The sequence below is a fragment of the Lycium ferocissimum genome, unplaced genomic scaffold, assembly GCF_029784015.1.
Source record: "Lycium ferocissimum isolate CSIRO_LF1 unplaced genomic scaffold, AGI_CSIRO_Lferr_CH_V1 ctg19277, whole genome shotgun sequence".
Classification (NCBI taxonomy): domain Eukaryota; kingdom Viridiplantae; phylum Streptophyta; class Magnoliopsida; order Solanales; family Solanaceae; genus Lycium; species Lycium ferocissimum.
Window position 1 is genome coordinate 6382 of NW_026718316.1, and position 12033 is coordinate 18414.

The 12033-nt window shown below is 35.6% G+C and overlaps 1 protein-coding gene across 1 annotated transcript; it reads right to left on the minus strand.

Moving 5' to 3' along the window:
• Nucleotides 1-5440: 5440 nt before the first annotated feature.
• On the minus strand, nt 5441-11092 carry LOC132042933 (TPD1 protein homolog 1-like). The gene is made up of 2 exons (XM_059433443.1): nt 11050-11092; nt 5441-5811 (listed from the first exon to the last, which is right to left on the minus strand). Exons 1-2 carry the CDS (start codon nt 11090-11092, stop codon nt 5441-5443), a joined length of 414 nt encoding a protein of 137 aa, XP_059289426.1.
• Nucleotides 11093-12033: the final 941 nt, after the last annotated feature.

A 12033-nucleotide genomic window follows, 5' to 3' on the forward strand; every position in this document is an offset into this window, starting at 1 on the left:
CCCCTAAAGTTCTACTCACATAATATATAGGGAATTGCGTACCTGATTCTTCCCGGACCAAAACACCACTTACCGCTACTTCGGATACGGCAAGGTAGAGGAAAAGCTGCTCATCCGCCTTCGGTGTGTGCAACAGGTGGGCCGGACAAGTATCCTTTCAATTCTTGTGGGCTCTTTGGCACTCGGTGTCCATTCTTCTTCCTTAATAAGGAGAAGAAACGGTGACTCTTGTCTGAAGATCTCGATAAGAACCGACTTAGTGTTGCTATCCTTCCGGTGAGCCTCTGCACTCCTTTGACGTTATTTACCACCTCAATATCCTCGATGACTTTGATCTTGTTCGGGTTAATTTTAATTCCCCGGTTGGACACCATGAAACCTAAGAACTTGCCCGACCGGACACCGAAGGCACATTTCTCCGGGTTAAGCTTCATGTTGTATTTACGGAGTACATCAAAGGTTTCCTGCAAATGTTTTAAATGGTCCTCTGTTTCCAGGGACTTGACAACCATTTCATCAATATAAACTTCCATTGTTTTTCCTATCTGTTCTTCGAACATCCCATTAACTAGGCGTTGGTAAGTTGCACCGGCATTTTTTAATCCGAATGGCATGACATTGTAACAGTAAGTCCCGTACCGGGTAATAAAGGATGTTTTCTCTTGATCCTCCGGGTGCATCCGGATTTGGTTATACCCGAAGTAAGCATCGAGAAAACTCAACATCTCGTGCTCGGCCGTCGCATCGATCATTCTATCGATGTGAGGCATCGAAAATGAATCCTTCGGGCATGCTTTGTTTAAATCCTTATAATCAATGCACATTCTAAATTTATTACCTTTTTTCGGCACCACCACTACGTTAGCTAGCCAATCCGGGTATTTTACCTCCGAATAGAGCCTATTTTTCAAAAGCTTTGTTACCTCATCCTTTACGAAGGCGTGCTTTCGTTCGCCATAGGCCTCCTCTTACCTTACCGGGGAAATCTCCCGTCGAGGCCGAGCTTGTGAGTTGTTACTTCCGGTGGCACTTTTGTCATATCTATATGGGACCATGCGAAACAATCGACATTAGCTTGAAGAAACTTAATTAACTTGTTCGAGAGCTCGAGGTTAACCCGTGCCCTGGTATACCTTTCTATCCGGTAGATATTCGAACAAGATGACTTGCTCCAGTTCCTCCACTGTAGACTTGGTTGCATCCGAGTCATCTGGCAAGACGAATGATCTAGGTACATCGAAATTATCTTCTTTATATCCCGGGTTCGAACCTCTTTTGCTTGTCGAACCGTACACTTTAGTTGATATTTAGAGTCCTTGCCATCGATTGACTCATCCTCTTTTGGATCTGTGTTTTTTGAGTGGCGCTTTCTCGACGCGATTATCTCCCTTGCGGCGGGTTGTACTCCCGGATGGTTTTTACCCCCTCCGGTGTTGGGAATTTCGATGGTCGATGTAATGTCGATGGACGCCCTATGTTATGTATCCACGGCCTATAGAGCAAAGCATTATACTTCATGTCTCCTTCGATGACATAGAACACCGTCTGCTGAATGGTGCCGTCAATATTGACCGATAAAGAAATCTCTCCCTTCATGGTTTCACTGGCCATATTAAACCTGCGAGGACTCGAGCACCGATACAATGCGATCGAGTAGTCTCGGTTGTTCGACCACTCTCCCCGGATGATGTTGGTCGAGCTACGAGGTCAATCAAAATACGCTTAACTTGTGATTTAAAAATAAGAACAGAAATTACTAAAACATCGTTGTGCGGTTGAATGATGCCTTTTGCATCTTCATTGCTGAAGGAGACGATACCCTCGGGCACGTAATCTCGGCTTCACTTCTCGTATACAACGGAGATCTTTGTCCGTTTCATCACCGGCCCTCGAGGCGTCATCACCGATTATCATGTTGATTACATGTTGAGGTCTCGGATCGGTTCCATCCGTTTGTTCGATTCCTTTTCCTTGTAATGGCTTTTAGCTCGTTCACTCAGGAACTCTCGAAGGTGGCCATTTTTCAGTAACCGAGCCACCTCCTCCCTCAATTGGCGACAGTCTTCAGTTCTGTGCCCATGAGTTCCGTGGTACTCACACATCACGTTCGGGTCTCGTTGACCGGGATCTGATCTCAATGGTCTCGGCCATCTTGCTTCGGGATGCGACCTATGGCCGAGACAAGATCCAGGGGTATTGACACGAAGTTGTACTCGATATCCTTGGTGGGTCTTTGTTGCCGAGCTCCGGCATCACTCTAAATGATAGACCTCGCTATTCGACGGGCGCTCGTTCTTATCACCACATTGGAGAATGGGCCAGGACCCGACCCTCGATTTCTGACCGAAGCTTGGCTTTTCGAATGAGAGTATGGCCGATACCTTTCCCTCGATGGTGTGGCTCCGTTCATAATTTTCCTCGATCTCTAGAACCTTTTGCTCTTTTACGGTTCCGGGGGAGCTCAGTTGGTCATCCTCTACCGAATCTTTGATTCATACTGTTATGGATGTTGGCCCGAGTCACGACCTCGTATTCCGACAAGTTTTCTTTCGGTTTGAACGAGGGCCGTTGAACTTCGGGGGTTAAGCCCTTTGGTAAAAGCTTTGTGCGACCCGTTCCTCTCGAGCCGGAGGAGTTCCATCCGTTCCCTTTGGAAACGGTTGACAAACTCACGTAATAACTCGTCATCCCCTTTGGGCTATGCGGAAAATATCCGCCTTATGGGCACCGCCTTTTTGGCAACGACATGGGCTTTTATGAACGCATCCGCGAAGCATTTCGAAAGAAGTGATTGAATGCTCGGGCGGATGGTCGTACCAAGTCAATGCTCCTTTTGATAAGTTTCCCGAACTTTTTCAACAACACGGATTCAATTTCATCCTCTTCGACGTCATTGCCTTTTATAGCACGGGTGTATGAAGTCACGTGTTCACGAGGATCCGTTGTACCATCATATTTCGGATGTCGGCATTTGAACCTCTTCCGGATCAATTTCAGAGCTGTACTCGGAGGAAAAGGCCTCTGAATGTACCTCTTCGAATCCGGTCCTTTCAGAATAGGCGAAGCCCCCGGGATCTGGTCCACCCGAGAGTTATATATTTTCACCCTCTTCTCGATTGAGTCTACCGTTTTGCCAATGTTTTGAGCATTCTCGAACTTCGGTGGATGAACCGCTCCGGACCTATTACTCTCGACCATCCGTGTTTCGTCCCTTGGGTTCCGAACACCCTTATTCGTCCTCTCGGAGTCGTTTCATCATTTTTGCTTTGGAGGCGGGCTATTGCGACTCCTTGTTCGGCAATAGGCGCTCTTTGTTCTGCAACATTTCAAAAATTAAGACGTAAGTTAATATCATCGGGGTATTGTGGCACTTTTCGGCCTTGTGCCGGGACAAAGTAATTGAATTGTGAGTATTTAAGGGATCGGTGGCCGGTGGGCGGCGTTCTCTGGTTCACGGTGTTTTGTCGGTTAGGCCCCCTCGAATCGACGGAATTTGGGTCGATGGGATGGTAATCCCCGTAGCCCACCTTGTTCTCATTTTCGCCACAATCTCGTTGTTGTTGACGTGACCAGGATTGTCCTCTGCTTGCCATTTGGTCCGTTTTCACGAGAGATGAACAAAAGATTTTTTTTTTAATCTTTTGTGTAAGCAGATAGAACCAAGATCAAAGACCATAATTATTGTAATTAGATTTAATGAGTTCTGAGAGATTATTATTTGTTAGAAAATCAAGATGAATTTTGTTATTAAATTTCATGAGATATGTGAGATCAACTTTAATCTATTTTTGGCGATATGTGGACACTTGATATAGTTATATATATATATATTATAATATATATATATATATGGATTCGTGTTTGATAACTACTTTCCATATATGGGGATAAACATAATAACCGAATAAATATGTCTGCTATGATGATTCTTAATGTAATTAGAAAGTAAGGTTTAGAGTTTATTCCTATGAATTTGATCTATTAGAAGAATAATTTGATTATCTTTTGTTATTTTTAATGTTGTTGATGTTGTCAAAAAGCTAACGTTCAAAAGTAGAAATCATCATTAATTATAGTTTTGCCTTATTCATACTGTGTTATAACTTGCTTTTAATATAATAAAATTGCTGTTCTTCAAGGTTGTGGTTGTCCGATCATAGTAACAGGCTTAAAAGTTACTACGATGTTATACTGCCAAGTTTGTGTAGCTTTGTTAACTAAAAACCTCAATGATAAGGATTTGATTTTAGTGTTAGCCCAAGGGACTAGCGTCTCTATGATTTTGATGATCGATGACAATTCTGTTTTAAATTTTAATCAATAAAAGAATAGCATATACTATGCTTTCTTTAGCATCCTCTTTACCTGTTATATCCAGTTTCATTCCTTCCTTCTCAGCCAAAGCTATCTTTTTTCCTTGCCAATACTTTGCAATGTCTTCAAATTTAACTATGTAGACACAAATAAGTATCACACAATATTCTGATTCTTTGAGTTGGGAACAAAAGGTGGAAGCTTGATGTATCTTTAGAACGGGCAATTATGTAGTGGCGGAGCCAGGACTTTTACTAAGGGGGTTCAAAAATATATAGAAGTAAACATACGAAGAAGGGATGGGGTTCAACATCTACTATATATATAAAAAAAATAATTTTAACCTTATATATAGTGTAATTTTTAGCCAAACGGGGTTCGGATGAACCTTTATCTTAGTAACTTTCATACACCGCAATTATGTATTAAGTAATAACTATGGTGTCCTGAAGTTCGAGCTCCACAACAGGACACCGTGTCTTGAATTTCTGTCTCTACAATTATATTTCAGGACAATATCCTTCATTAGGTGATTATGTTTAGGTTATTCACTAAGATGAGTAAGTTTAGGCGATTCACTAAGATTTTCCAATGATTCTTATGCAATTGCCTTAGCATAAAAAAGTGAAAATTGAAATTAAAGTTTAATCTAATGGAGCTAACAGATTTTGATTTAACTTGAGTATCTGGATATATAGAGGAGCTGCTCGTGCGCGCTAAATAGACTTAGTGAGTCTTCAACGAGTATGTTTCGTACATTTGTAGTGAAGGTAAAATTGTCTCTGAGTTAGATAAATAGTAGTCACCCAAATCTCTTATGGTATTTTTGCAGAACTAATTAATCAAATTTTAGAAAGTAAGATACTAAATACCAAACACACCGAGTACCCAAAAGAAGCCATGGCTATCAACATGCTCATACTACGTAGACAAGCAAAATCTTTAATCAATCGGATAAAACCATAGCTAGTGCAATAAATCAATCAACTAATACTTCAATTTCGAGATAAAATTGAAATAGACTATATATATATATATAATATAAAACTTCTAAATCTATCTCTACCCTATTCGAGGATGTATGCTCTTAATACGCAGGATAAATAGATTCTACTACACCATATATCTAGCAGGTAGCCGAAGTAACAGCAAGAGGATATTCAAATGTAGTGACATATTGAAAACTAAGTGTTAGTCCAGATTTGAGGGGCGCCCCATCATTGACAAGGCAGTCATTAACTCTGAGTCTCCTGAAAATCTTAGGGTTTACAAGTCTTGCTGAGGAGAATTCACCACAGGAGAAGTGAATGCCACTACAACTTCTTGAGCACGTGTTTGTGATCTCAACAAGGTACATCGGAATGCCATTAGGTGTCGACCCTGAGGGACCTTGGCGTACTTGGATGCTGGATTTTGAGCATGCAATGGCATCACTGTGACCTTCTTGAATAGCATCACCTTCCTTTACTAGTCTCAATGCGTGATTAGTTTGCATCCCTGCATAGAGTACCATAAGAAAATATTAATAACTAAACTTGCTTCAAGATTTCTTATCAACATTCAAGATAGTTAAAGAGTGCGGGGGAAAAATTCCCAAAAAAATAATAATAGTCAACACAAGATCCTACTAGAAGCTATGGTATAGGACATGCATTGCAGTAGTTTAATTGACGAAAGTTATAGATTTCCAACTTTACTTTCTTTCTAGCAAAAAATACAAACAAAAACACACACACCAGGTGATTTCTTATTATCTGTCCAAATCTTGGTGGACAGTGTTATTAGGGTTCAGCTGTGGTGGAGAAAGTTGAGATGCATTATAACACACAACAAATGATGGGGAGAAGTGTATGAAGCTACTAACAAGAATGGAGATTAAGGGATATTCCACTGAAGGAAACAAGCAACAAAATTTCACCATTTTTATTGCCCAATGTTAAGGTAGGTCTTGTGAGATAACAATTGGTGGTGCGTAGAATATGGAGTACTGAGATTGAACATCTCTCTTTGGATGATTTGTTACATCATGAGATTAAGATGGGGTATGAAAAATTATACATGATGGGCTTCTGGAAATTGTGCAATTCTTCTCTTTGACAAACATTAATTGGTGAAATCTTAAAATGGAAAAGCATTCTCTAGGTCAAAATTTAATGATACTGTCTCTTTCTTTTCTTTTTTTCTTTTTCTTATTTATTTTTGGAATGCTTATACATTGCATTTATTGATAGCGTCTTGCTAAGAAATTGGAAAACAATCTTCTATAATATGTCAAAATATATTGGTAATAGAAAGAGATTTTTAAACAAAAATATATGACGGCTTGAAATTTAAGTTTTTATTGGCAACGAAAGAGGTTTAATTATTACTCAATAGTTTATGATCAAAAAAAAATATGTATAGTATTTTAAGAGAGTTTTAATGTATTTCCCATGAAAATAAGATAAATTCTTTATACAATAAACTTTAGTTGTGGTATACTATTATGACATCATTATCTAACGAAGTGCTACTTACTTTTAGAAAGTGATTATTAAACGAAAAACAGTTCATGAAGATGTGTGTTATTAATGAGTATAACTTTTGTACGCTTTAAATGAATTTTTGCACTATCATATCAGCTAAAAAATAACTACAAGTAATTATTCATAATATGTAAGATTAGTAAATTATACAATAAGACAGAAAACTTGTTATATCATACTAAAATACACTAAGTGTAAATTAAAATTCAACATATAAGTTAAATATATCAGTAATTGGTTAGTGACTTATTTCGGTACAGTAATTATTAATCCTATTTGAAGTATGAAGAAACATGGATGACCTTTCCCACAGTTAATAATTTGTTTATAAGCTACAAAACTAGAAATTTAAGGGATATATTTATTGAGAAAGGGTTGGAACACAAGTGTGGTTTTATTTTTATTCTTTAAAAAACCATTTAAAAGAACAGAAAAAATGTCAAGATTTTGCAAAAATGCAACTTAATTCATTTTTTCAATCCTACATAAACCTCTTAATTAAAGTGTTCCCACAAATTTCATTCCACCTAATCGTATCTAATCAAGAAAAAGAATGAATACATATCAAAATCTATCAAGGTTAATTTTCTTTTAAGTTTATCAAAAAAGTTGATAAAAAGCCGAAAGATTGTTGATAGTAATATTATGTAAAGATTAGAATTGGGTGAATATCAAATTGATATAGTACAATTTATGGTATGAAATTTGATCGCAGAGTTTTGACACACACACATATATATATATATATATATACTTCAAAATAGACATTTGGATCCATTATCTTGAATATGAATATTTTTTCAAATACCTTTTTACCCTTACATTATCAACCTTTAATTTTCTTACTTCATTTAAATTATGATATATTTTTTTTTAATATATGTAAATAAAGTTCCTATGGAAAAACTAAATATGTTTTTGAGACGAAAAAGAAAAATTAGAATTACTAATTGAGTATATAAGTTATTGACGTTCTATAATGAAATAAATGAGCAGAATAAAAAGATATTAATTCTATTAATAATAACCAAAACACAAATATCTACTTATGTAAGTGAATAACGTGTAATAATAACTTTATAAGCATGTCCCAATGCAGTTAATATAAAAATAATTACTAAATCACACACACACATACTCTCTTTTTATAAAAAAACTTCATTGGTTGTTTCCACGAATACGCAATGAGTATATGAATGAAATATAATTGCAAATAGTCAAACGACTTATTCAAACGCATTAAATTATATTTGCATTAACGAAATTTCAATTGTTGGCTTGTATCTCAATATAGTTTATCCAATCGCAACTATCAATTAACCAAAGGAGATGAATTAAGCGGCCGTCGAGTAACTTTTCCGTTCTTTATTACATTATTCAATATTTAGTATTATGCCTTTTTATTAGCATGGCACTTGGTTTAATATCCTTGTCGGTCACTACTCCCCTTTTAATATAACTTAGATATATATTTCCTAATTAATGGCATATTTCTTTAATTTTTTCAGTTATTCTATTGTTCAAAATTCTTGAATTGTCCAAATTTATCAATGATATTTTTGTACATTATTTATTTACTTTATTTTATTTTTAAATTAATTCAAATGATAAATATCGTTACATTATCTATCCCCCTCTCTGTACATTTTTTCCTACATGATATTTTAATTAATTTTTTTACTTAACATTTCACCTAGAATTAAAATAATGTCATATTTTATTCGAAATTGCAGTTTGAAGTAGTCTAGAATATAAGTAGATAAGCCCTTTGGTTATTTTATTTTCTTCAAAAAATTTAACAATTTTAATATTACTAGTTCTCGCAACAAGAAAAGAGATATATCGAATGTATATAATTTTATAAAATAACATTAATATTATTTGAATAAAATTTTGAATTAATAATATAATTATACATTAAAAAATACAAAATTTTATAAATGATCAATAATTGCTCAATTCATCATTTAAATCATTTAAATCAATGAAAGTATTGAACTCATAAAAAAGGAAAACTTAAATACACAGCAATTAGCATGATTGCATGTATCTAAGACCTTCAACTGGAGATGTCGGAAGCAATGCTCTATGACCATAACCTTTATTTGTTGTATATGCATATAATCTATAATACTACATTTGTGCATAGATATAACTATCTTTTCAAGATAAGTGTATTTGACGGGTTTGCGACAAAAATTTCAATTTAAAATAATTAAAATTAAATAAAAATATTTATTAAAATCCGGATATAACCTTTTTACCTAGCCCAAGGTGGGTGATGGATCGCATACGCTCTACTCCTTTTAAGATCCCGTTCTGATTTAGAATCCCTGTTGTTGTAAATAAAAACTATATTAAAATGATAACTATTTTACTAAAAATACCTTGTTTCTTTTGTATAAAAGTAAACTATTGGAATACTATCAAATTAAAATGTGACATTTTGAAAATAAAATAAAAATGATTATTTAATTTGGATAAACAACTTGGTATCAAATTATTCATTAAAATCGTACTGTTACAATAACAAAATAGCATATAGTTTGTATCAAATATAACTATCACAGAGTAAATGCTAAACATGTCTAAACTTAACTAAAAATAAGCAACCTAAAAAAATGAAATGCCCTAAGGATTGACTATAAGGAAAAATGAAACAATAATAAATATTGTATGTTACTACCTAAGTCCAAATACCAACAAACAAATTTATCAAGTGGAACAATAATATCATAAAATGAATAAAATGTGCATAAATAAAATGATGAATCCACCATGGGTGAAGTCATTTTTCATGGAAAATATTATCCTAGAAAAATATTTTGTAGTGCTTTATTTGTGAGTGAATTAAATGATTGCCCATCAAGAAAAAGACTTAAATCTACTTGTTGTTTTTCATTTTCCACCTGATATTCGGTGCTTGCATTGGACTCGATTAATTTTGAATCCATGCCAATAAATTTCACTTTGAGGGATAAAGTGTTCCCTAACATTGACTACTCTAATTAAGACAAATATTCTAGCTTAATATATTTAAACTTAAATAAGAAACATATTAAAATGATAATTGTTTTGCTAAAAAAAGTTGTTTCTTTTGGATGTATAAAAGTAATCTATTAAAACATTATCAAATTAGAAAATCAAGATATATCTCATTTATCTGTTCAATTATATATCATTGCAGTAAAGATATTAAAAGGCGAAGAATTTAATACAGTATGAGGTATAACATCATAAAGAAAAAAACTATCTGTGATTAATTTGGTACAGAATTCCCAACGAATATTAGGATAAGAAACTTAGTGCCGAAGCTACTTCTTAAATTCTCTATTACGACAACAACAAAATGTGTCAATAATTTGTGCTCCTTAGATATTAATACTTTGTATTAGATATAACTATCACGGAGTAAATGCTAGGTATTTCTAAACTTAATAAAAATAAGCAAAATAAGCAATCTTGTTTTACCCCGAAATTGGATAATAAGTTGAATTTGTAAATGAGGTATAGGATACGTGGCACTTTAATCTATTTTTTGGTGAACAAAGATGTATATATATATTTTGCTTATGAAATGGCTTAAATATGAGTTGGTGTGCTAAAGACTAGGTAAAGATATTGGGAATTATGTGTTTAAGTTAAGATCTTATATATATTCCGTGCAATGTTTGAATGAAATGATTCAATGAATTGTTTAAGCCGTAAAAACGGACTAAAGTACGAGAGTAAGAAAGCGAGAGAAGATTTATATATATATATATATATTCAAAGTACAAATGTTCTTGGATCTCAAGAGCCAACCCTCTAAAAGTGAGGGAATGACTCACTATTTATAGTTTTTCCCTTATGGGCCTTTCTATACATCATGGAGCCCTTTTAGAAACAAAGAAAACCTAATATGGATAAGGTTGGGTCGTACGGTCGACACCGTACGATCGTCGAAGCGGTGGCGACAAGATTCCCACACGTGGAGGGTGAATACCGATTATCCGGACTAACGGCCACGATCGGAATGGTCATGAAGAAACCGGCTAACGGCCACGACCGATTCCGCTATATTCGAACCGACCAAACGGCCACGATCAATCGGCCATGTGAAGCCAGGACCCGGACCGACCACGATGAGGAGTTATCTCCGGATACAACGAATTTATGCGAAACTTCTTCCGGATCAAACACTATCGTTCGTTTTCTTCCTTTTACCTACCTGCATTTGTTCTTCTTTTGTCACCGGGACAAACTTTGCCCATTTTTACCGTATACAGATAGTCCCCACACTTTTCGGACTGAGGTCATACCGGAGTAACGAGAAGTGGATGAATCGTGAAACCGGGGATCCCATTGGCTCGTTCTTATCTTCTCGTTTTGGCGGGAACAGTTGCCACCTCCTTCCGCTATCTGCCACGTGTCGCACCCCGACAGGCTACTCTGCAACCGCCGTTACGCACGTCCTTTCAAATCACGTCGTCATTAATTACGGGACACGTGGCTGTTATATCCCGCATTTTTGCGTAATTGGATAATTTGAGATAACGGCGGAAGGTCAAGAGCAAGACTACAATTTTGATCTTGTTGGGTGCGTCTATGAAAATTTTGAAGTAGGAATATTAAGAAAGGTCAAGGGTGTAAAGGGAAAATTCGCAATATGACTCGTGGAAACATAAGGAAGACGAAGGGCAAATTTGGAAATAGGAGAATAATTTTCATGAATTACGAGAACTAACTATGAATTGATTGGGCTTGGAAATTTCAAAAAAAAAAAAACAAAGAGGCCCAACCGGCCATGGCTATAGTCCAAGCCCATGTGAGATTAATATTCCATGTGATTAAATAAGATGTCTCTCTTTATTCATCTTCATAATTCAAGAAAGTTCAAGAAAGAAAAACTTGGAGGAGAAGACCAAGCAAGATTCGGCCAAGGGTAGAGAAAAAGACCAAAAATCTTGCCTCAAAAATTTGTTTCTCATAGTATTTTCACTAATCCAAGGGTCCCAGTTAACGTGGTATAATTGTTAGAGAGAAAACTTCTAGTTGGCACAAAGTCACAATTCAAGCCAAGGAAAGAGTTGAAGGAAAAAGGTAAGAATTCACTTCCTTTTTAGGTTATGGATGCTTGTGCATGTTATTGTGTATGAAAATGAATGGAATTCATGAAGAACATGAGTATAGAGGGGTGGCCGTGTATGTTTAT

Coding starts and splice junctions, on each gene's coding strand:
- LOC132042933 (XM_059433443.1), bottom strand. CDS start 11,092: ATGGGCAAAGTTTGTCCCGGTGACAAAAGAAGAACAAATGCAG. Junction 5,812..11,049: donor CAAAAGAAGAACAAATGCAG/GTAGGTAAAAGG, acceptor TACTCTATGCAG/GGATGCAAACTAATCACGCA.